At 34.2% G+C, this 26,664-nt stretch overlaps 1 protein-coding gene across 11 annotated transcripts; it reads right to left on the bottom strand.

Annotated features, from left to right (window-relative positions):
- Positions 1-1,203: 1,203 nt before the first annotated feature.
- On the bottom strand, positions 1,204-26,252 carry LOC134258410 (calpain-B-like). Of its 11 annotated transcripts, none has more exons than XM_062740947.1 (20): positions 25,639-26,252; positions 20,661-20,730; positions 19,197-19,449; positions 17,811-17,979; positions 17,528-17,608; positions 17,229-17,329; positions 16,757-17,004; positions 15,478-15,641; positions 13,452-13,666; positions 12,785-12,821; positions 10,609-10,677; positions 9,706-9,777; positions 8,447-8,473; positions 5,966-6,101; positions 4,667-4,725; positions 4,433-4,501; positions 4,254-4,332; positions 3,160-3,276; positions 2,520-2,578; positions 1,204-2,305 (listed from the first exon to the last, which is right to left on the bottom strand). In XM_062740947.1, the coding sequence occupies exons 1-20, from the start codon at positions 26,068-26,070 to the stop codon at positions 2,279-2,281; spliced, it is 2,484 nt and encodes an 827-aa protein (XP_062596931.1). In that variant the 5' UTR covers positions 26,071-26,252; the 3' UTR covers positions 1,204-2,278. The 11 variants fall into 11 exon arrangements, with proteins under 11 accessions (XP_062596931.1, XP_062596932.1, XP_062596935.1 ...); XM_062740948.1 differs by lacking the exon at positions 13,452-13,666 and adding an exon at positions 14,545-14,756 and having other exon boundaries at positions 25,639-26,250; XM_062740951.1 differs by lacking the exon at positions 10,609-10,677.
- Between the last annotated feature and the right edge of the window lie 412 nt (positions 26,253-26,664).

Genomic DNA, 26,664 nt, shown 5'->3' with positions numbered 1-26,664 from the left:
TGTGCTTCTGGCAATTTCCTTCCGTTACAGTTGGGTCCAAGAGAAAGTATGATAGAAAGTGCAAAATGATGAAGCTGATGCCTGTTATCTTTATATCAGTGCAATTTTTAGCTGCATAACTGTAGGTCTCCAAAAAAGATATTGACAGACCAGAGAGCTACAGTGCCACCCATTACAAAAAATGAATATTTATTGCACACAACAGTGCCCTGTTCTTTGATTTATTTTTCAGTGTTTTTCAAACTGCCATCTCAAAATGTTACTGTGCATCCCTAATTCATTCTTTTACTTTTTCCACAACAAAACACACTTTTTAACTACTGATTATAGCCCTCATGAACCTTAAATTAAGACAATCAAAATTTTCCATATTTACATGTACACTAAGATAATTCAGTCAGATATCAAAAACGAGAGAAATAGAGATCTCAAAGGAATGTTTTGAAAACAAGCTTTTGTACAGTTGAGATAAGAATTTGGAGAACTTAATCCAAAATTGAGAGCAACTTGTGCACATTAAAAATTTTTTTTTCTATGGATAGCTCTGTAGCTCTCTGGTCATCAACATTTTTTTCAGGCCATGCATTTTCTTGCTCCCTTTTGTTTAAGTGAATGCATTTTCCACTTTAGCACAGTCCCGTTTCCTAAATTCCCTCTCAATACATGCTTGGCAGCCTCCTCACTACATCCTGGTGTTGTTACCCTGTCGCAGTTTAGCTTCTTCTTCGTTATTTTGCCCACATGTTCTAGCTCTTTTGTTCCCAAGGATAACAAGGGAATGACTATACCCTAGTCAGTACAGGAAGTTCTGTACTTAATATCAAGTATATGGTGTGAATCAAATTCCAGTTACTAAGCCCTGCCTCAACATGGATGCAAAATGGAACATAAGATAAATGTCATATATCAGATGCGACATTTGACTTTTATTTACCCTGATTTGACAAGGATAAAACTTTTTAAAGGGGGTCGACTTTCTATAGATCTGAATTTTTTAACAATTTGTTTTGTAATGGTTTGGGCCATGGATATCGGCCTGGATAGCTCAGTTGGTAGAGCACCTGACTGGAGATGCAGGGGTCCTGGGTTTGATTCCCAGTCCAGCCATACATTTTCTCCCTTCCTGTTACAGATTTAGTGCTACTGACCACCCCTGGACTTGCAGGTGGAAATTGAAATCATAAAATAGTGCACACAAAAGACTTGTACTTTAGACAGATGGTTTTATTCTATATCCAGTAATATATACCAAGGTACATTAGAACAGTTGTTGCTCATCAAACATGGACTCAAGCCAACTTGCAAAAAAACCAAATGTCCTCAATAGAAAGACAACATTGTATGTATATAATAAAACAAGTACTTATTACAACACCTAGATCTACAAAGTAGGATCAAAAGATATAATAATCAAATTGTGGGTGTAAAAAAAGTCAATTGGTGAAGCATATAAGAGTAAAAAAAATTGAACTGGGCTTTATCATTAAACAATTGATAATAAAACAACATTCCTGTCACTTTCAGATCATAATGATTAAATATTCAAGAAGGCAAATCTGGTAATGAGCACCATGAAAATTTAATGCCATAGATTTGTTTAACTGCTATACATGTTACAAGTCTCCAATCCCTAAATAACAAAGAACTTGACACATAATAGCAAAGTAGTTTCTTGTTAATTAATGATCAGAAAACAAGAAGCAGTGATGCACAAATATTGTTTAGCAATAAAAAGATATTGTAATAAAAATATTATATATGCTGTTTGTTTGTTTTTTTTAATAAAAAGTAAATATATTTACAAAAGCATTGAAAATAGGAAAAAATGTACACTGGTGTAAATATTAAGGAAAAAACCCTCCACAAAACCAACTAGTGAGCATATATTAATTTTGTATTAAAACATTGAAGGAAGGAAGATATGTCAGATTTGTATATATTACTATCTGATAACTGTACATACAGAAGAGATTCCCCACACTAACAAAACATGAGAGGTATTAACAGTTATTGCACTGCTCAGCTGCTAATGTGTAAACTTCTACAAAAGTATCCAACCATAACGTAATGCAGGACTAACAAAAACAAGGAGCCATGCATAGCTATAAAGTTTATACAGTTTACTAGGTGAACAAGTAAAACAATTTAATATCATAATAAACTGATCTACAATTGTAGATATATTCCTAAATATTAATGTTTGTTCCTATGAAGAAATCTCTTCAACAGTCAAGAATCTGGAAGTTTTCCCAGTCAACAGCAGTAGTACCCAGAAGGCTTATGAATACATCACAGTCTGGATAAACTGAAAAAAAAATACAAGGACTTGTTTACAAATATCTTTTGTATTAAAAATGTAAATTAAACTGAAATCATCGTTCTGATGCATCAGTATTTATTTGTTTTTATTATTATTAGAAATAGTTTATATTTTCCAATAGAGATATTTTTTGGTCCATTGATAAAATTAAAACTGTAAATGAGCAGTTATTTTTGGAATGACTTCCAGGTTTACTTACTCCATCCAGATCAAAGGCTGCATGTCCAGAATTTTCCACATCAATGTTCTTGAAAGAGGCTATAAATATACACACATAGATATGTTAATGCAACAGAAAAAGAAAGAAAAATATTTAAACTTCATGAAGTTTTCCTATCAATAAAAAATAAAACTAAATCAGTATCAACACATGAATTTTAATTACACTATCTTAAATGTTTTTTTTTAAATGAGCTAAACACTCATTTAAGAAAGATGAGGTCAAGGTCAAAAGAAAAGTCAAGGTCATTAAATGTTGATGCAGATGAAAAGCTTACATCATTATGTATGAAAATATAAAGTTTGATTACACCATCTTGAATGGTATCTTTAAAACCGAGCTAAAAACTAATTAAAGAAAAGTGAGGTAAAGGTCAAATGAAAGGTCACAGTCAAAAATGCTGATTCAGTTGCACAGCTCTCATCAATATCTATCAGCATATGAACTTTCTTAAAAATATCTTGAATAGTTTCTTTGAAACTGAGCTTTGAACTGAGCTAAATGCAAAGAAAGATGGAAGGACAGAAGAAGGACAGGACAAACACTGTATGCCCCTGGCTATGTTCATGGTGGGGCATGTTGAGTGAAATACAGTTGGGTAAATAATTAATATCCTTACCAAGCATGGTCTTCATTCTAATGGCACAGAGAATGAAGTCTCCAAACTCAATCTGGCCATCCTTGCTGCTGTACCTCATTACCAGAGCACTGAATGTCCTGTTACTCAGGCGGAAACCTAATTAAAACACAGGTAAATATACACCTGGTTAACAAGACAGGTAACACAGATAAAACAAGGTAAAATAGAGGTAAATCAAGGTAAAACAAAGGAAACCAATCTGTGACCAGGCAAAATAATCTCTGACAAGGAATGTAGCTTAAGAGGAGAATTCTCTTTATAACAGATGAACACTCAGTAAAATGCTCTATTTAATTTTAAAAAAAATTAACCTAGCACTAGCATGTAGAGCCTATCTCAGCTCATAGGAACTTAGTTATGTAGAGTACCATCTTGTAAGACCTTAGTTATGATGGATACCAGCTTGTAAGACCTTAGTTATGTTGGAAAACAACTTGTAAGAACTTAGTTATGTTGGATACCAGCTTGTAAGAACTTAGTTATGTTGGATACCATCTTGTAAGAACTTAGTTATGTTGGATACCATCTTGTAAGAACTTAGTTATGTTGGATACCATCTTGTAAGAACTTAGTTATGTTGGATAACAGCTTGTAAGACCTTAGTTATGGTGGAAAACAACTTGTAAGAACTTAGTTATGTTGAATAACAACTTGTAAGAACTTAGTTATGATGGATACCAGCTTGTAAGAACTTAGTTATGTTGGATACCAGCTTTTTATAACTCAATTATGTTGAATACCAGCTTGTAAAAACTTAGTTATGTTGGATACCAGCTTGTAAGCACTTAGTAATGTTGGATAACAGCTTGTTAGTTATATCTGATAACAGCTTGTAAGAACTTAGTTATGTTGGAGATTTACCACTGGCATTTAAGGCCGATTTCAGCTCGTAGCAACTTAGTTATGTAGGATAACAACTTTTAGGAACTTAGTTATATTTGATAACAGTTTATAGGAACTTAGTTATGATGGATAACAGCTTGTAAGAACTTAGTTATGATGGATAACAGCTTGTAAGAACTTAGTTATGATGGATAACAGCTTGTAAGAACTTAGTTATGTACGATACGTACCACTGGCATGTAAAGCAGATCTCAGCTCGTAGGAACTAAGTTTTCCACTCTTGTCTCTGTCATACTCCTTAAATACCCCCTACAAATTAAATACATACAACAAATTAAAACATTTCTATACAGGTTACTACCTACTGAATGTGAGATTCTTTAATTCTGATCCAGATTTGAAGTCCTACCTTCCATCTTCTTAAGTCGGCCCAGAGAACTTTGAATTCATCAAATCCCAACTTTCCTGAGAGATCTCCCTTAGATCAGTTAAAGTTGATAATTATTTGTTTGTTACTTTATGAACAAATTCATTCTTATTGCCAAGTAATTCATTGTTTGCCATACAAGCATCAAGATTTATTTTTTTTATGATTTCCTATGTTTTAAATATATAATAAAATATGTTAAGTTGGAAAGGATACATCGTGCATGGCCACCATACTTCTGCATGTTTCTAAGGAGAAGCCATCAAAGGAAAACTCTACAATGAACAAGATGGTGTCAATATGCAATCTTACTCTAAATCAGTAAAGTATTCAACACAATTATATATACATGCTCTCACAGTCTAGCAACATTTGCAGACATCTACAAATATTATCTACAAGTATGCCTGTTGGCAGATTTTATTCAGCATGCTAGTAAACAGAATGATGGATTATTAATATTCTAGTTAATAATTAAACCAACAGTTAACATATGAGGTGAACGATCAAAAAGACGAGAGTATCATGATTAAGTTTTAAATCTGAACCTTATTACATACATTTACTTTCAATATATATATATACAACAGTTATGGATTACATGGTTGTATTGTACTTATCAAATTTTTCTGCTCTACAACATGCAAAAGTTACAGTTCCATAAATGCTTAGCATCTTAAACGTAAAACAAATGAAATTTCATTAGTATAAAAATAACAACATTTTAAGTATGGATATAAATTATTCAAATAGAATAGATTTTCAATAAATTGAATTAAAATTGACTGAATGACCACAATGGTACTCAAGGATTGGTCTTGCAGTTCAGGTTTGCCGATGCTAAATTTGTGGATTTTGCTTCACCTTGAGGCATCATAAAGATATATGGCCTTTACTAAATTATGTTGTCCATATTGGCTGCTATCATTATTTCATAAGTTAGCAAAATTTTGGTTTTCCTTATTTCTTAAGACATTGATCTGACCCAGAGAATAGATTTTTGGGGGATGGGGCTCATGTTTGCTTTCTGTAATTTTATAAAAGTTAACACAGAGTCCTACATAACATTTTATTTCTCCATTCCTTCAATACTTTGTGCAATAACAGACCATGCAAAAATAATCTCATGCATTTATAAGTTAGACAAGTACATGTAAATAATGTTTTCTTATATTTTACTGCATGTTAACACTTATATCAGTGTTGTAGTGTACCATTTACAGTAATATGCAGAATACATGTGGCCTTATACAGTGCAGAGTCTTACCAACATTTCCCTCTTTGAAGGAATTCAATTATTGTTAATTCAGTATGTCCATTTATTTATAATAATATCAAATATCTCATTGTAATCAATATTTTGAGGAGACAAATTAAATGCTTCGAATCTTGAAACGTAAAATAAATAAAATTTCATTCAGTATAAAAATAACAACCTTTCAAGTTTGGATACAAATTATTTAAATAGAATAGATTTTTAATGAATTCTCTTAGGAATGTGGACTGTATAATTACCTCTGGTAAACACGGCGTTTAGGATGTCCTTGAGTTCGTAGGCGTCGATTTCCAGGTCGTCGCCTGCGACGCGGCGGAAGCTGCTCTTCAGAGCCTGTTCCTGCTCCTGTTCCTCCTCCGTGGGGGGAGGGATTTCCTGGATAAAAATAGAAATGGGATATTTCATTCTCGGTTATTCAAAGCCATTGTACAGTAAAAGCTAACATAAAAGGTTAATACTTTCTACTACTTTAAGGCAGTGCAGAATGACCTTGCTTGTTTAACAATAACAGAAATACTTGTGATGGGGCCACTTTGTATGTAAAATTCAACCAAAAAGGCAAAGGTTCAAAAGGTATGTGACAGAAAAAGTTGCAGAACATATCTGTGCAATAAATAATTCTCACAATTTTTCCTGTTATATTCAGTGGTGAAACAAACAATACTGTTGCATCATAATTATTGACGAAATTGTTAAAATGATGAGGTCAACTTAACACTGCTTTATAATGCTATTACCTTAAATACATTGAGCTGAGAAAGTTTGAACAAAAATAAGTTGAAAAATAAAATTCTACTGTTAGATCTAAATTTAACTGGTTTACTTTTAAAAATAAAGCTAAACAGATAAAAATAAATTTTGAACTTAAAATGTTAACAAATAAAATTATAAAAAGAAATGTATTTGCAAATTTTTGTTACTCAAACATGCATTCTCAACCAAGACATGAACAATAGAAAACTGCATTCAGAATAAGACATATATCTTACATAACATCACATGACAAAGAAGACAAAAGAATTGTCCAGATACTAACATATAACATATAAAAATACATGTAAATCATACATGTATAAAACAAGACTATGTCAACCATGCCTCAGTAAAATTAGTACAGATGTATTTATTTCAAGTCAAATAAACTATCTCGGAAATTACAATTTTTGATTGGCATAAATGTGCTGCCTTCAATACATTATATAATTTTTATATATTATATCATTCTGACAGACAAAATTTCTTAACTATAGCTAGCAGAGGGTTAGAACAATTGCTAGCATTAATGCTAGAAAATAATATGCCCAATCCTTAAGTAGCTAGCATCATGACAAATCGTATCAGATTTATCATTCAAGTCAGTTTTTTTCTGTCTGGTTGTTATCTGTTCTGACCAGTAATTATAACTACCCAAATAAAGTAATTGAAACTGGAGAAAGTATAAATACAGTTTTCACAAGTTTAAAAAAAAATTCCAACCTTCCAATACCTTATGGCTATAGGAACTAAGAAGGAATAAAAAAAATTGGAGAGTTTACTCCACATACATCTATTTTGTAGTTTCAGATGAAATTCACTACTTATAATAAGTTCAAAATGGCATGCTTTATCAAATCTGGCTGAATATGAAAGATTGACTAGTAAAAAATAAAGTCAGAGTTTTGTAGAAATCAAGCACTTTAGGACAAGTGAAGTTTGAGTTTAAATGAGTTAAATCTCCAAGGTTTAGTTAGGAATTCAAGCGCTGAAAGACAGGTGAAGTTTGAGGTAGATATAAGATTTTTCTAGCCATCAAATGAGTTTACTTTCAGTGCTTTAGCTAGGAATTCAAGTGAAGTTTGAGGCAGATATAAGATTTTTCTAGCCATTAAATGAGTTTACTCTCAGTGCTTTAGTTAGGAATTCAAGTGCTTCTGGGCGAGTGAAGTTAATATCTGGTGGTGGACTGATTTTTTCCCCCAACACTTGCTGTGTTCTACTGGAAGGCTTGGGTTTAGGTTTTGTCCCCTTTTACCAAAAACAAAACAAATGAAGTAAAGGTAAGCATTATTACAAGCATTCATGTTTTTATGTCAGCCAGTGTCTCAGGATAATGTCAACTGACCGCAGATTTTGTAGGGATCACTTTCATTGACTGTAAAAAGGAATCAAATCTTATCTATACTGATCAAAGAAAATTGTATGTTAAAGCTCATATCTACTTTGTTACTTTGCTGTCTATATTCTAATAAATGGTCATTTCTATACTCTAATAAATGCACAGAGTTGCCTTAAAGGCATGTTTTCATCAGTAATTTTAATATTCATGCTACTGGGGAAAATAACCTGGAATTGGTCATTCATCTACTTGTTACTGTATCAGGGGTAACGCTCATTCAGAATTCTACACAAACATGCGGAAATACACCCTCTGCACCCAAGGTACATATATACACTGAATATATCATCAATATAATATACAGGACAACATGAACAAATTCAAAAACATCTCATGTTCATAAAATTCTTGTCATCTCATCACACTGTCACACAATTCTCTCTTTTATTCACAGTGTTGTTAACAATGAACTCAAAAATTAAAATCAACAAGAAAGAGATTAAGAAACATGTAAAGGGGAAACTATTTAAAATTTTGACAAAATATAGTGTTACAAAGTGAAGATAAAATTATGTGACAGATCAACACCAAACTTGGTATGGAGCACTCTGAGGGAGTGACTTACTCTAGCGGCTGGGATTTTACGGATCTCCTGGCAGTTTGAAAGACAAAACATAAACATTGAAAGACACATACATAACACACAGCTTGCTTCAATAACCAAAGAAATCAAATATAATCAATATTTACACTGTTGAAAACAATCATTAATAGTAAATAGCCTTTTGTAAAGCAACAAGCAATAAGACTTTTAAAAATTTAAGATTACATCATTATCCATCAGTTTTAAACATACAACTATAACAAGAATCACATGTAATTTACTATAAAGTTTACAATGAAATAGATACAATTCAATGCAGTCCATCCTTAATTTGAAGAATTTGTCACAATGATACTCTCACACTGTGATAAACTTAATCTAACATATGTCAAATGTCTTCAAACTTGACATTCATCTTCAAACACTGAAGGCAAAGAAACTTTCTTTATTGGGTACAGAATCAAATATATTTCACTGAGGAAGGGGGAGGGGGAGAAAGAATTTCCACACCTGGTAGATTATCTTCAGGCATGCTTAAAAATGTCTACTTTAAATTTATCTTTGAAAACATGCTTTCAAGACAGACATTTATTCTGATCTAGTAACACATGGCAGAGAAACAGTTATACTGTGTAGTGGGAGGCTGGATAATATTCAGAATATCAATCTTATTTAATGTGATGTTACAATTTTCAGATACGATACATGTAGAGCAGCCATTTGAGATATCATGAATGTAAATCATTATATTCCACATTACTGGATCTTTTTTTTTTTTTTTTGGATTTGTTTAATCCAGACACCACTGTTCCAAAGAAATAGTCCAAATAAGGCAATAGTCCAAATAAGGCAATGGTCCAAATATGGCAATAGTCCAAATAAGGCAATAAATGTATTCTGGATCAAACACTTTATACAAATTGATTTACTGCAAGGACTTTAAGTTTACACTGTATAAAGGATTCTGTATAATCCAATATCCAGTTTAGACAAGTTTCCCTGTATATCAGAAATAATTAAGGTACTTAAGGTGTGAGTCTGCTAGCTGCAGATCTGCAGCTCTTCAGTCCTGCCTGTCAATGTATTTTTTCAGTGAGCTACAGAGATGCAGACAAACACCTGCAAATTCTATTCCCTATATAGTACTTAAAATTTTCAGTCCTATGGAAAAACAATCAATACGAAGAAAAGAAATTCTATTTTCCTACAATGTAAACTTCAAAACTTGGTTTCAATGAAAATGGGTAGGACTGAAGTCACACTTGAGCATGCATTACTACCTGCCTCCCCAAAGAGGGTGGGGCACTAGCTACTGCGGGGACTAGTACAGGTTGCATATAATCCCCACTTTGCTGGTAAATAGAAAGCATCAGGAAATGTTACAACTGAATCTGATGAGGTCAAGTGAAAAGTATTAGCTTTATGTTTATTGTAAATCCATGTCCTTTATCAAATGAAATCAAAATGAAAAGCAATATACAACTTATACTTACTTTGAAACATATTTTTATTTAAATCAACATTCAAATTCAACCCAAAACTCAAATAAAAATAGTAATTCAACCGAACTAGTATATTATTTTAAACAGGTTAAATATAAGTGTAGAGTATCATTCTATCTAAGAAAATTGTGTAAACTAGGTGCTTTTTTTTCTTTCTTGCCTATAAGTACTCCAATTACATACTACATGGATTAGTAAATAAAACAAAAATAGGAACTAACAAGCATAGCAATTTTCCAAACAAGCTTGTTTTGTACTTTTTCCGGCAAACAGCCACAAAAACTCATAACTTATTTCATAGGCAAAGTCCTTCATTTTTGGCAGCCAATGATAGAAATTACAACTCCCACATCAACCTTGTTCACTTCAACAGAGGTCTTGGAAAATTTTCTCATGCTGGCAGAATCTGTAACTCAACCTCCATAACTTAGCAAGAAATTTGAATTAATGCTGTAGGATACATACAGACACACAAACAATAACATATTACATGTAAACATAAAGAGAACATCACACTGCACTGATCTCTTTAAAATCAATGTACCAAAAACTCTTGCTGGTAAAACCATTGGGGATATTTCTGTATATCCCTCTAAAGCATCAATACAATCCACGGATTGCACAGAGATCAACAGCTGATCACGATTCACGCGCCGAGAGAACTCAGATGGTGTAACTTACACGAGCATTGTAAACTCGACGATTTACAACATTGTATACGCCTATAACCCTCAAGCTTGGATGTGGTCCCTATTACACATCACATAAAAGTAGAAACATATAATGTCAGTTTGCAGAAGATTTTTTTTTTTTACAAAAATGGTCCAATGAAAAGGTGGAGTTTTGTGTGTTGTTGAATAAGTTAGTTTCTTAAATACATATATGAGCGTTGGTTTATGTACAAACCTTTTTGAAAAAAAAAATGTACACAATTACAGAAATTTTCCTGTTAAAATAATTTAATATCCTAAAAATCTTAATATTTCTAACTTGAAATTTGATGGATAACTTTTTAAGGCATCATCTGAAAATGCTTCTTTTTAAAACAGTGCAATGATAAATAAAACTAGAACTGTCCAATAGGGACAAATACCCCCCGCTGGGTTTTTCAGAGAAGGTGCCAATTCAAAAATACTTTATGGATCTAGAGGTGTTCACAATTTACTTACAAAAATTTGCAGTGAAATATAATTGCTCATCATGTTTCTTAATGAATGAAACAAAGGTGCAACCAAATGAAACATCAATACTAATACATTGTAATTCCATTGTAACAATTTTTTTTATTTTTTCATTTTATTTTTTTTTATTTCTGCATTAAAAAAATAAATTGCAATTATGTGTTATGTCACTCTGCAAACTGATTGTTAAAAAAAAAAACATTATACAAAATCAAATTAATCTTGATATATCAATTTGAAATGCATTTTGAAAATAAAGAGCTGGTCATCCAGTAATGAAGTGCTTTGACAGACAATAAATTACAATTAAGAGAATAAGAGAAGAGAGATCTTTAATTCTTGTGCCTTATTCCCTGGAGATTAGATAACACACACACGCTTGATAAGAGATATGCCTTAACAACTTCCAACACCAAACTCATTAATTTATCTTTAACTGGATGCATGTCCAGTCATTATTCCCAAGAGACAAATGAAATTACATTATCTTCTGTGCAATGTAAAAACTGTTTTTAACACTTGATGATGTTTCTTTTTTTTAAGTTTTTATGAGTAGTTTTAAGCTGTAGCATTTTTGAACAGATATTCTAGATTCTATATCTCAAACCTTATACATGAGCCCAAAATGAACTAGTCAATTAAAATAAAAAATAAAACCTGTAAAATGCAAAAAAATTAACAAAAAGAGTTGAAAATTCCATGTGCACACCTTCATATGGTGAATAATAAGTGTACAAATTTTCAGATTAATCCTTGCAATAGTTTCTGAGAAACGGTCCGGACAAAACCACAAAATAAAAATGAAAAAACACCTGTAAAATTCAAAATAATAATCGAATCAAGATGAAAATATCAGGTGCACAACTTCATATGGTGAATAATATGTGTACAAATTTTCAGACAAATCCTTCCAATAGTTTCTGAGTAATGATCCGGACAAAATCTCGTCTACAGACAGACAGACAGACAGACAGACAGACGGACAGACGGACAGACGGACATGGTGATTCCAATATACCCCCCCTAAACTTCGTTTGCGGGGGGTATAATAACTTTTAAATCTAGTTGTAACGTGTTATTTGATAAGCTGAAAAAAAATCCTTTTGTTTAACCTGTGTTGCCAATGTCACATTATAAAAAGGATGGTTTTCATTTCAAAAAGTATTAATCCAATTTATATTGCATTTCAAAAATAAGATGTCCTTTTTGACGGGAAATAGCTTTTATACAATACATGCTAGACAATTAAATTATAAAATACTTAACTTATACATGTTCTTGAATATCCTGGTTTGGTAAAGACTACGTTTTTTATTTTAATAAATCGCTTTTAGTTTTGAATGTGTAAACTGTCTTAACCCTGGTCATACAGAATAACGTGGGTAGCTATTAAAATCATTACTCAACAGAATTCAGGTTTGTTCTGGCATGTGAAAATAGAAGTCTCAGCACTTTGTCCTTGTAAAAGTACGCTGATTTATCATCACAAACATTTGATATTCAACAACAAAACAGAAATACAATATGTACAAGACACATGTATATACAGTATACAGTCACTTAATGGGGATGGAGCCTACATACAACAAATCTTAATTAGCCATGGACAAATCTAACAGCATTTATTGTAAGACTGAATGAGAAGTACATGTCGTATATAAATAATTAAATTTTACCTGATCTTCAATTATTCCTGTCTCTTCATCCATTTCTCTGAAATTTCAAACATAAAACAATAACAAATTATGTTTTTAATTTTCAAAATGAATAATTATAAGTAAGATTTTTTAAAAAAAATACATGTATTTTTCTTTTATTTTTTTTAAAAAGAAAACATTGAATTTCAGGAAACAATAAATATGCTTTAAAATTTTCTGTTCAGATCTCATTTCTATTTTATTAATCACACACTTTACAAAAATATATTAAAGATGCTACAAACAAGACTTGCTATGAATGCAAAAACAGAAACTAAGGGCTACAGATCATGCCTGTGTATTGAATAGAGCAAAATATAACTTCAGTAATATCCATTTTAAAAAGAAAGGTAACCTCTGAGTGAAAGTTGCCCTCATTAAATAGCAAGGGATGATGGGGTGTATTATACAGGTATTCATACAATCAGAATGGAAAATTAAGTATTGCTGTAGTTACTTCCCTTTATTTATAAAATTTTCCTTGCAAGTGTGTACAGGTATAACGGAAAACCCATTGATATTATTTAATAATTTGAAGATCTATAGGTAGTGTAGGTAAATTTGATTACAGAAAGCATGCTGTGAAGGCCTCATTCAGTCAGAGAATGGACTGCTGGGATATGTTGTGTTCATGCTATAATCTCACTGAGTATGAGACTTTCTCTCTGTGTAAAGTCTCAGAAGGTAATTCCCAGCATGATGAGGCTCGAATGTTGAGGGTATTATACAGTACTGCCCCGGGGAGAGCTTGTGTCGCGTACAAACCTCTCGCATGTTGATAAAGTTATTAGACTTGGCACACGAGGCATTGTACTTAAAAAAATCCAGAGGTAGTGGCCCCTCCCCCGTTCCTTCTGGTATCTACAGGGAGTTTTGGCTGATGTTTAATTGATGTCAAAATATTTATATTATTTCTAGGCTATTTATACCTGTATATGATTATCTCAGTACTTGGAGTATTACTGAGAACATTAGTTCTGCCAGCACCTGTATTATAAAGATGTCAAACAACAAACTAAATTTACCTGTCAGTGAATTGATGATAAGAACACAATCAACAAACATTAATGTACTAACACTATTTCAATACTTCAAACAGATAAATTCTGCACTTTTTATTTTTTTTTAAAACTTTATTTTTTACTTTCCAGATGTGCTTTGCTGTAAAGAAACTGAAGATTGTGTTCTTAACATCAATCCACCACAGCATAAGCGAAACTTCTCAGTAATACATACATGAATCGGGACAACATTTCAATAGAATGAAATAGAAAGAAGCTAGATACCAAGTTTAACACTGGACAGAGGAGCTAAAAATAATCTAGGAAGACAGACAGAAGTCCAACGCTAAGATAAACACTAGTCAGGCAAAAGCCAGATGCTAAAACTTGACAGGCAAAGCTAGGACTACAGCTAACACTAGACAGGCAAAAGCCAAATGCTAAAACAAACACTGGAAAGGCTAAAGCCAGATGCGCAAAACTAACACTAGTCAGGCAGACAAAGCCAGATGCTAAAAGTAACACTAAACAGACAAAACTAAGACTACTGTAATAGCTAACACTAGACAGACAAAGTTAGGACTACAGCTAACACTAGACAGATAAAGCTAGGACTACAGCTAACAACAGTCACACAAAAGCTAAGACTACAGCTAACACTAGACAGATAAAGCTAGGACTACAGCTAACAGTAGTCACACAAAGCTAGGACTACAGCTAACAGAAGTAGATGCTCACGCTGTCTGATTAGCTTTCTCTGTGAAGATCCTCAGTAAGTACTCTCCTTTGTGGTGAGGTTCAAAAGTGGAGGGTATAATAACGTATGTCCCTGGGGACATCTTGTGTCGTCCACAAATTTCTCGTAGATTTATAAAGGATGGAGATTTAGCACAAGAGGCATGATATTTGAAGAATTTAAGATCAAGAGGGCCATGATTTTCATCGTCCAACTACAAAATAATTCAAACATGCTCATGAATCTGTATCAAAGATAAAGTGGAGGAAATCTTGGCGGGTTGTCTCCCCATTGACTGCATACTGCAAACTTCCTGAAATATGTAACATGTATATCTTATGATCAGCATTTAGTTACTGCCATATCTGTAACAGAGGTAAATTAAAATATGTCATAGTAATTTCCCAATCTACACACTGATGATTTATCGTAACTTCAAAGAAATAATCATTCCACTGTTTACACTGTTTCCATTTGACACAAATTATTCCCCAATAGACTCATTCTGAATGTGTACTTTATAAATTACACATCTTATGACAAGTGCATTAAACCCATATCCTATATGGTTGATACCTTAGAAATTACAAACATGTATCATATGGTCAGTACCTTAATCCTTAAATATCCTATGGTCCATACCTTACAAAGGACATACTTTATAAATGACATATCCTTAGGACAATACCAGGTACTTTATAAAGGATATATCCTATTGTCACTACTTTATAAATGACATATTCTTTTGTCAATACCTTATATTTACATTAACTGAATATTATTTCCTTTATTTCTTATGAATACTAATGCAGTTAATCAGGCCAAAAATGACACTAAGCAAGCCAACTGCATAGATTTCTTGAACAATGGCTGTTCCATCAGTTATGCAAACATATTTTCTAAAGTATGTCAATGGATATATCCTATAATCATACCTTATAAATGACATATCCTATGGTTAACATATCCAGTCCTTCTTTTCGCTTTTTTCTCCTATCCTTCTGAAGGACACCCACCAGCATAGTGCAAAGGTCATCGTCATCATCATCATCAGGGTCGGTCAAGGTCACACGATACTGGGGATTGGTCCAGAAAGTATCTGTACAAAATGAATAGTTCAAATAAAGTAAAACGCAATATGATTCAAATAATATCCAGTATTTTAATGATGGTATATTTCATTATTAAGGTTTCCTAATTAGAGACATGCAAGAAATACATAGAGGCCTTGGCCACTCTGCTCACCTATGATTCACTGTACTCTGTTCTGATATGAACACAAAGCTTCTATAGTTAGTCAACCTTTATTATTGCATACATCCACTGACATTCTTTAGAAAATTTATCTCATTCCTACTTGTTTAAGTTTGAATCTGAAGAAGGAGGGGAGGGGGGGGGGGCTTCAACATAAACTGGAATCATGTTCCAGAGCATATTTTAAAATCAAACTAACTCATTTCTTCTTTTAAAGAGTTTCAGTCTTGTAGAATTCAACATACATTTTAATGTAAATCTTTTCACTCCTATTGGGTACATGTATAGTACAAACCCTATGGCGTATGATTTCAAGAATTTTGATTCTGCACTGTATAAAAAATGACCCTCGGTCCTCACTGAAGTCTGTTTACCTGGATCTGCAGCTCTTGTGTTCATATATTGGTCATTGAATACAAATAAATACAAACACATGTACATTATAATTTACAACCATACTTGTACACATGCCGCACAAAGTTTGATCAGAAAATCTCTCATGAGCTTCTGGGGCTCAAAGGAAGTACATGGGGTGGTATGTATAGATAAGATTTCAGTGTATACTTATGTTATCTAGTCTTCCTTACAACAGAAAAATAATGTGCTTTTAACAGGAAACTTCTGACTTGCCATTAAGACCTTCCTTAAGGAGGTTACATACCATCTTTTCATCAATAACCTTTCGAGTGAAAAAAAGTTGCTCTTAGTCTTTTAATCTACAAGCAGGCCTTTATTGAGTTTCCTGTTGCTTAAATTGCTTGCTTCCTTCTGTATAACTGATTATCCCCCTTAGTTAAAAATCAAACAAATTCAAGAGGAAGCTTTCAACACACTAATGCACAAAAATATTTCTTTTCTACAGCCATTTTTCAATATGATACTAAACATCTACATAACAAAGATTGCACACTAGTAACTTGAATTTGACTGGTAAAAACTTGTCTCCTGATCTTGACTTACCTAGATAATTTCTACATCCACCTGCGTTTACTCTCGGAATCCACTCCCCATTTTCTGTGTGCCCCTCCCAGCGTTTCTTCCCGTCCAATTCATCCTCCTCCAGTGAGTCTGGACCAAGGTTACAGATCTCCAACTTCTCAAAATTCTTAGAGAAGTCATCGAAAGACATCCAGAACTCTCCGTCATCGTCAAAAGTCAGACCCATTTCTGCCTTCTGTGAATCCGGAATTAATGACCACTCCCGAGACCTGACAAACAGAAAGATCCTCCCTAGAACTCACTATACACTCAGGCAGGTAAAGAGAAAATCAATCATCTTTCTGTGTAAAGGAGTTTAACCGTCATAATTTCCTTCAATTTCTTTATATTTTGTAGGTATGCTGTTGTTTTGTAATTTTTTTTGGTTGTACACATAAGAACAGAATGTGTGACACATCAGAAATCAGTACCCGTCCCTCTGCTTTTTACTTACTGATCACTCCATCTGCCTTTCCACTCTGCCTCATTACCCCAGGGATTCCGGATTCTGACCATGGGGATCTTACCAGACATGCTGGGGGTCTCTATATCCATCTAAAAGTCAAATGTGGTGAACAACTAAAAGAACACTTACAGACCAAAAGTTTTTCAGTATCTATAATAACAAAAACAAATCCAGAATTCTACATCAAACAGTGTGAAATATGATTAATAAGTATTTAAATTTTACATTTACAGGACCCAACAAGCTCACTAAAGTAATAGATGTGTGAATTTAAGGTTTGTGTTTACCAGTAGGACAGATGTTATACTGTAGGCATGACCCATAACGAGTCCATTGGCCAGGTGAGCTTCTAACTGATTGGGATCAGCCTGTAACAGAAAAATCATGTTTTACCAAGCATTATAGGCATTTATCAAATGATGATATTCACTGAAACCTACTAGTTAACAATGTTGATTCTGTCAAGCACAGGGCTGGTATGTATCCATTTACTGAATGCAATTCAAAGTTTCCAAATAAATATTTCGTGTTATATCTATAAAACTTGACCCCTTTTTATGTTTTTCTTACGTCAATAGAGCAGCCCATCAGAGAGCCCCGTTGGCTGGCCTTTAACATGATGCTGAACATGTTGGGAGGAGCTTTACGGAGATCGAAGAATTCTGAGACACCACCAGTAAAGTCCACCATTGCCTCACAGGTGCTGCCTCCCTTCAGGGATTCATAGGAGCCCTCCAACCTACAAAATACAGTACAACTCTAAATCTACCTCCAACCTAGAAAATACAGTACAGCTCTAAATCTCAGGGATTCATAGGAGTCCTCCAACCTAGAAAATACAGTACAGCTCTAAATCTCAGGGATTCATAGGAACCCTCCAACCTACAAAATACAGTACAACTCTAAATTTCAGGGATTCATAGGAGCCCTCCAACCTACAAAATACAGTACAGCTCTAAATCTCAGGGATTCATAGGAGCCCTCCAAACTACAAAATACAGTACAACTCTAAATCTACCTCCAACTTACAAAATACAGTACAACTCTAAATCTACCTCCAACCTACAAAATACAGTACAACTCTAAATCTACCTCCAACCTAGAAATACAGTACAACTCTAAATCTACCTCCAACCTACAAAATACAGTACAGCTCTAAATCTACCTCCAACCTACAAAATACAGTACAACTCTAAATCTACCTCCAACCTAGAAATACAGTACAACTCTAAATCTACCTCCAACCTACAAAATACAGTACAACTCTAAATCTACCTCCAACCTACAACATACAGTACAACTCTAAATCTCAGGGATTCATAGGAGACCTCCAACCTAGAAATACAGTACAACTCTAAATCTACCTCCAACCTACAAAATACAGTACAACTCAAAATCTACCTCCAACCTACAAAATACAGTACAACTCTAAATCTACCTCCAACCTACAAAATACAGTACAACTCTAAATCTACCTCCAACCTACAAAATACAGTACAACTCTAAATCTACCTCCAACCTACAATATACAGTACAACTCTAAATCTCAGGGATTCATAGGAGCCCTCCAACCTACAAAATACAGTACAGCTCTAAATCTACCTCCAACCTACAACATACAGTACAACTCTAAATCTACCTGCCATTTCTCTAGATGTAAAAAAAAAATAAATAAAAGGTGTTCGACAAAGAACAAGATCAAATATTTCTCGCACAGTGTAGAGAGTAGAGATACCCTGATGAGTGAAGCAAATGTACATACTTTATTTTTATAATGATAATAGATTCTTAATTTAAGCAAATCAACTTAAAAAAAAAATTATTTCAAAGATATGCAAAAAAACTGTTCATGCTCAGTGAATTTTCTATGTGTAGTGGAATATGTTTCCTTAATCAAAATTTCCTGAGACATTTCATAAAGGTGGTACTCATAAAGCCATAAAATGTCTGACGTACTTGGCATAAGCTTTCTCTAGCAGTGCACTCCAGAATTCATTCTTGTCCAAAGAGTGCATGAAGGTCAACTGCCCATAGTAAGTTGGCAGTCGGTCATCCACGACCACCTCCACCCACTCTCCCTGTCTCCAGAAGTGGAAGCGGAACATTCCGCAGTACCCATCCTGGAATGTCTGATCCGGCGGAACCACCTTAGCAAAGAGACGCTGGTTCACAGTCAGAGAGGCCACGGCAGCCAATAGCCAGCAGTCACCTGTAAAGAAACATTAGAGACTGAAATTTTAAGTAGATGTAAAATAGTAACGGAGGTAACAAGTTCTTTGATTTGCAGTTTTTTTTTTCTTTGGCTTTTAACATTTTGACCGGCAATTAGACACACACATTGACACAATTACTAAATAATTCATACACTTCAAAAATGTAGTACAAGGTTATAGCTATGGACAGCCAAACTAATAGACTGACAAAAAAATCATTAGTCTATACAATCTTACTACTGTATACAGGGAAAATTTCACCTGTTTTATTTTCGTCCCTTTCGTCATATCCTTGTTTGGGCGAATTTAAAACGGGGCGAATTCAAAGAATACGGTACAATTTTTTAAACAAATACTTTGATGGGCAAATTTTAAGCATGGCAAAATTTTTGACATGTGCAAAAGTGTGAAAAATAACAGGAGAGAAAATATAACACCCTGTATACAGTATACACAATGTATTTTTAGTTACTTGGATGTGACAATGTAAACCTTATACTAGAAGTATGAATAAACAGTGACACCAGTGAGGAAATCACTCATCACACACACACTTCTACAGCTGATTAAGGAAGGGATAAAAATATGTAGGAGGGTTTATTTGGTACAGTTAAAGTAACATTTCACCCTGACACACACATGAACACATCTTTCAGTATAACAGTGCAGTCTTCAGCATCATACAGCTGTATGAGTAAGCCACAATAGACAGATAAATTTGTTTCTTCCAGACATCAGACATTACTGTCATGTAAAATTCCTACTTATAAATATTTTCATGGGGGCAAAGTCATAACAGTGTTACTCCCTTACCCTCATCTGTACTGAGGTCAAGTTTGTCAGAATGTTTAACTTTAAACGTACTGGTAAAAGAGCAAAAGCCCATGCATCATAGATACAATCTTAAAGACATTTTGAAGTTTTCCCTATCCCTGCAGTATGTATGGTGACAGTGCGGCAACAGAACTGTGGATCTCTGCTTCAGAAAATTCAGACAAATAAAGCAGAGAGCTACAGATCCATGCATTTTAAAAACCTTCAATTTTTTGTTGCTCACTTCAGGTATTGTATGGTGGTGTAAATCGAATAATACAATGCATGGACCTGTAGCTCAGCTGCTCTCTTCTTTATTTGTCCGAATTTTCTCAAGCAGAGAGCTACAGCTCTACAGCTAAGTGATAATGAATTGCTTATAAACATGTTATACCTAGCTCTCCCTGCTGAACATCAAATCGACTGGCTCCGTCCGAAATAAAGACTGGGTTGTCACAAATCTCCTGTAAAAAACACAAAACACATTTACATTTGATTTCTTTAACATTCTTAACAATCTCATTTTAAGGACCCTCTCTATACTGCACCCTAGCTAATACAGTTATACTAAGGTATTATTGTGTAAAGTGAGACTGACCTACCCACTCCCCACCACCCCTTTGACAAAAAATAAGAATAAATTGTAAACTGCACTGTTTGTGCAAGATATCAGAGAATGGTGTTTGAGGCATTAGCAAATCACTGCTACCTTAAAGTTCATATTGTCTATAAAATTGCAAAAATGTTAAGCATAATAACTTTTAAAAGGGTTTCTGTGTAGGCGGGTATGTCACAGGGGGGAAGAGCTAGTCTATTGTGTTTTTATTATATAAATCAAACAATCGAGGAAGCTGAAAAAATGTTCATTCAGCACTTTGAGGATGTGCAAAAAAGCCAAGAACTAGAATAGAAATCATCAGAAATCTTGAAAAATACATGTACCCTCTTCTCTTTTTCTTAATGACTATCTATCTAAACTGATTTATAAACTAGCTGATACATTATATCTGACACATTTGTATTCTTTTGGTCAGACTTTGCATAAAGTTTAACACAGACCATAAAAACATACACAAGTCTAGATCAAACTTATCTCATAAAAGGGCAGAGTGTTAGTTTGTGTTTTTGAACTGATCTGTCTACAGTATGTTTGTAGTGTGTTTTGACTTCTGATCTCTGAGGTAATTAAGACCTGCTCACAGCTGCTCACTCACTGACAGCCAAACATTTCTCCTCCCTGGAGTTAATACAGGAATGTTTCCATCCTATCACTCCCCCAAAGAATTCAGCAAATCCTTGCAACTGAAATTTCTTGCAGAGAGAAAAGCATGAAGCAAGCAGAAACATAAAACTTACTGTTTACACAGAAACGATCGCATTCTTAAAACATGCACTGTGTAACAAGTTAAAAAATGTTGGCAAATATCAAAATTTTGTTTAAATGGTGTGATTAGGTTCATAAAAGAGAAGGCAGATTTCCATACTAAACATCCGTCAGATTTTAATAAGACATCAATTCATTTTGTTCTGTCAGCAAGTTTTAAATCCGTACTTCTAAATAATTCTTGTGCAGTGAAGCCTGCAAGGAACTTTTGTATTTATCTTTAATTTTACCTTAATAATAAATTCTCAGGTTGAATGTTGAATTACTTAGTGAAGTTTCTCTGTGGGAAATCATCCTACATTTTATATGTATAGTGTAGGTAAACTGTTGTAAAGCACTTTAAAAAAGATAAAAAGGCTAAAGAGGAATGCATTATTTATCCTTCTTCAAAGCAAATATTCTACATTAAATGTGTTATTTATATTGAAACTTTCTATCTTAAAATCAAAGTAAAAATTTCCTTGTAACACAAGAGATGCCATTTCCCAGGTGCTGTAGAGGGCTTATAATGCCAGCATTTTTTATCATTATTATTACAGATATTATCAAAGTCCTGATTTATACATAATTTGGTCATGAGTGTATGATGACCTTGGTTAAGAACAAACTGCAAAGAGATATGTGCAAGGATAAAATCCTATAGAATGTTAGAGCATTCTATAATTCTCATGAAAATTATAATACGACAAAAAACAAAAAATTACTTATTAAGACTGATTGAAATCTTCAAGACAATATAAATAATTTATACATTCAAACTTCTGATCGGCAATGCAAATAAAACAATAACTGCAATGATATCAAAAGAATGTTAGGGTGTCAACCCCTCCCATCAAAGGACCCTGAGTAGAAGTCTTTACCAGTGTCACCAGAAAGAGGGGGGTGGGGGTTCACAACCACCTCAAAGAACAATTACACATCAAGAGAATCGACATTGTTTGATGATAATAGGGATCCTGGAACATTTGCACTGTGTATGCATTATAGGCTGTACAGATAATATCTTCAAGGTAAATAAAAAACAGATAAATGTGTAGTCTGTTGGCAGATATCCTTTTCTACACATCAGCAGGGGTTTACTGGAACCTCTCTCAGTCATACCAACCTTCTATCAGCTGATGTCTGGGGCCTGATGAACTTGCTTTTACTTTCTCTTATGACTTCTACTAATTACTGACGCTGATTTGACCAGAAGTAGAATTTAATTCCACAGATGGAATGATTATATATAAAGCCCAATGATATAAATAGAGCAGAGGCATTGAATCTTATTATTTTAACCATTAACAAATCAATCAGTGAGCCAAGTATAACAGGTCATAGCTGCCAACAAATAGAAATAAAAAACTACAATGTGTAGGAAGGCAGTGTGGCAAAAAACTTCAATACACAGCAAGGTCTTGTGGCGGAATGCATCATGCAAGGTGATCAAAGTTTATTGCTGCTTTGATGCCACTGTATTTGCCGACATATGTGAAATGTAAACAACACAGACCTGGTAAATATTGATTTATACTGGACTACTGTCCACTCAGCATTCAGTTAATTAGACACCAGTGACAGAATTACTGCATTAAATGTGAGCCCTCCACTCCCCCACCCCACCTACTGTCAACAGGCCATGGAACATTGGCACCATCAGTGATTTGCCAAAAACTAAATCTAATGTCTTTATCTGAGGCTTCTCTTAAAATATGATACACAAAAATAGAATCCACAATATGGATTCCGGAGGGTAATTTAAGCATGAAATCTTGTGTAAGAGCTGACAGTCATATGTTCCCCAGCTTACAAAGGGTTTCTACCTACTGAGCTTACCCAATGGTTGCACACACAGAATGTTTTTGTCATAATTGTGCATGTATAATCCTACATTGTACTTTAACTCACATGAGGTCTCTTCCATTCAAATTCCCTTGGAGGAGCCTGACTAAAGAAAATAGAGCTATCCTCGGCGGGAAATTCGGGGTCCTCAAATAAAACCTCGTCAGCTAAGCACTGTTCCTTCACCTCGTCGTAATGCTGTTTTCTGATGCCTGAAATCAGGTCTTTTTCCTCCCGTCGTGAGTGCCTACCCCCGATTGCACGGTGACATGCATATGTACTGCTAGAGTAACTATAGTACTCGGACATTCTGTAAGTCTCCAATCACCCTACGGTAACACACAAACCACACCTCTCTTATTAATGTCCACTGTGGTTGACTCTCGCAAAGTTCTCTTTTAAAGTTCATTAATATTTTGGTAGGCAGGTTGAAGCTTGTTAACAGAATGTCGATGGTTATGAAATATTTATCTTGGTTTTTGGAATGTTATCATGCCTATCAATGACTCGATTAAGCAAATAGACAAGGTAAACACGGCATATACCCAATCTACCCGGACATACTGGGCTTTTTGTGAATGAGGAGGAATTACTAGATTCACCGTAAGTTTCAGGTTTATTATATAAGAAACTTTTTCTAGTCTGTAAAGTCTTTGGGAAAATATTATTCATTGTTAGACAGTACTGACTTTACCTAGTATAAGAATGTGTTGAGCTAAATTAAATCTCAAAGAATGTTGAGCCTTGATTAAAAGGCCTACAGGTTCATGTACACTATATTAAAAGTCCTATCTGCTGTAATGAATAGGGATATGGTTAAATTTCAGCTGACACGAAAAGTGCACAGAGGAATTTGTTTTTCTTCTACATGGATGACCAAACTCTCATCTAAGATTGATATCATCAATGTTTTTGACAAAAATAAGTTTGTTTGATCAGTCAGGAAATATGATCATTACAAATTCATCACTTGTATCTACTGTAATAATAAAACATGTGCCCATTGAAGCACTTAACTATTAAGACAATCTCTCCCCATTCTCTACACATGCATCATGATTGTATCAGGAGTTTTTATGAAGTCTTTCAATCACATTCCGTTCCTGGCTTATCTGACAGTAAACAGACAGCTTTTTTATTTCTTACACAAAGCCCCAGGCACAATGTTACGATTTTAATTGAATCATACAAGGCCTGATTTATTTTCTCTGATTATCAACAAGTATCAAGGATTTTTATCTTTACTTATTTACAAATTTTGATGTTTCATTTTTCTCCTCATTGTGTAAAAAATAATACATGGCTTGGATATCAGTGTTCATTATGCAATTTCACTGAATTTGCTAACTTCGAAAGACCAAGGTAGTTTAAAAAATCTACCTGGAATGTCATTCAGGTAAAAGCCCCACTTGAAGTTTTAAAGCACCTTGCCTTTGCTTTTGTTAATATTTTTTAAAAACATTATGCCACCTGATACTTAAGTTCTTGACTCATTTCAATTTTCATCCTCCCTATGTACACGACTGTATATGTGAATTACCTCATCATACTGGAGTGTTTCATAGAAAGTTTTGTAACTATTCTGAAACCATCCTCTCTTCACAGTAGTGTATTGTCTTTGACAGATGTTTTCAATCCAAACAGCATTATAAGTGGGGGAAATGACGATAATGTGTGTCTTACATTGTACTCCATTATAAAGTGTCAATGTCTAGAGCTGTAGAATAATTATGCAGATCTAAGCCCTGTGGATTGTGTATTGACAATTGTTTACAAGTGTAATGGCATACCAACTGTTAGGACAAGAATTGCCTGTCTTTCCTGTTTATGGCTGATTAACAGAATAGGAAAGAAATCTTCAGTTGTGTTTACATTTGATACACATAACTTTTACAATGTGACAAGGCATCATAAGGGTGGGGTGGAGTAGGTGGATTAACATTAAAGTTTATCCTTTTCAAATTTTTAAGACAGATAAGGGATTGTTCAGTGATTTAAATATCTGGGGATAGGGTCAGATTAGAATGCATATTTATATTATATTCTTTTTTTGTTAATTATAATTGCATCTACAAATACAGGTGCATAAATAAGATATAATTTATAATTAAGAAACTGACAGCTACTGAAAAGTAAGTTATAAAATCCAATGGAGTAAACTTACATGGGGTCTTTTCCATTCGAATGGACGAGGGGGTGCCCTGCTGAAAAAGATGGATGAATCTTCTGCCTCAAATTCTGGATCCTCAAACAAACAACCCTCTTCCAGACATTTCTTTTTGATTGAATCATAACTTTGGTTAATGACTCCAGAAAATGGGTCTTTCTTCTCTTTCCTCGTGGGTCTCCCAACCACCTGGGGCCTCTGAGAGAACGCTGGGACACTATAGCTCGGCTGGTCACCCCCGTCTTCCCTAGGTCCACCAAAGCGAATCTGAAAACGTCCACCCCCGCCCCCGAAATTCACACCTCCGTTAATCGATGATCCGCCACTGTCATCCCCGTAGGTGTAGGTCTTGGTCTCTACCTTGGGCGGGCCACGCCCATCAGAGTAGAACGTGCGAACAGTTCGGGTCGTTCTAGTGGTGTAGGACATCTCGCCACTAACTGACTAATCCTCTCTTCTGCCGCAGAAAGTTTTACACGTCGGGACTACACCTAAAGCATGAAAAGTTAATTGCAATCAACACCTGATTAACAGTGCGAGCTGTTGCAATCAGTAGATAAAGACAGAAAACAAACCAGATTAACACACACCGTCTGTTTACCTTCTCAGTTCTCTGAGCATCCACTTTCCCCGTTCGCGATGATCGTTTCGGATGGCTTCCGGAATGGACGATTCTATTTCTTGGACGAGGGGGTCAGAGGTTCGGTCTTGAAGGATGCTCGAACAAAGACGAGTTATCTTCCTTACAGTGTACGCGAAAAATTCCTAATATGGAACATCGCTGTCTCGGACAAAAAAAAAGTTAATAAAATCCCTTCAAAATTATGCTCAATGTCAGAAACATTTCGAAGAATTATTGTAAATTTTAATTTTATGACAGAAAAATATGCGTTATCTCTTACATAAATTGTTTTGAAAAAAAAAATCGAAACATGCAGATCGCACTATGATGTAGTTTAATTTGTCTCATAAGATGAATTTAACTTAATTGCTTTTCAAATATACCGGGAATGACGTATATTT

This window comes from Saccostrea cucullata, unplaced genomic scaffold (genome assembly GCF_032062105.1).
Source record: "Saccostrea cucullata isolate Sc308-1 unplaced genomic scaffold, CSIRO_AGI_Scuc_v1 ctg4, whole genome shotgun sequence".
Classification (NCBI taxonomy): domain Eukaryota; kingdom Metazoa; phylum Mollusca; class Bivalvia; order Ostreida; family Ostreidae; genus Saccostrea; species Saccostrea cuccullata.
This window is presented reverse-complemented; position numbering and strand designations above follow the sequence as displayed.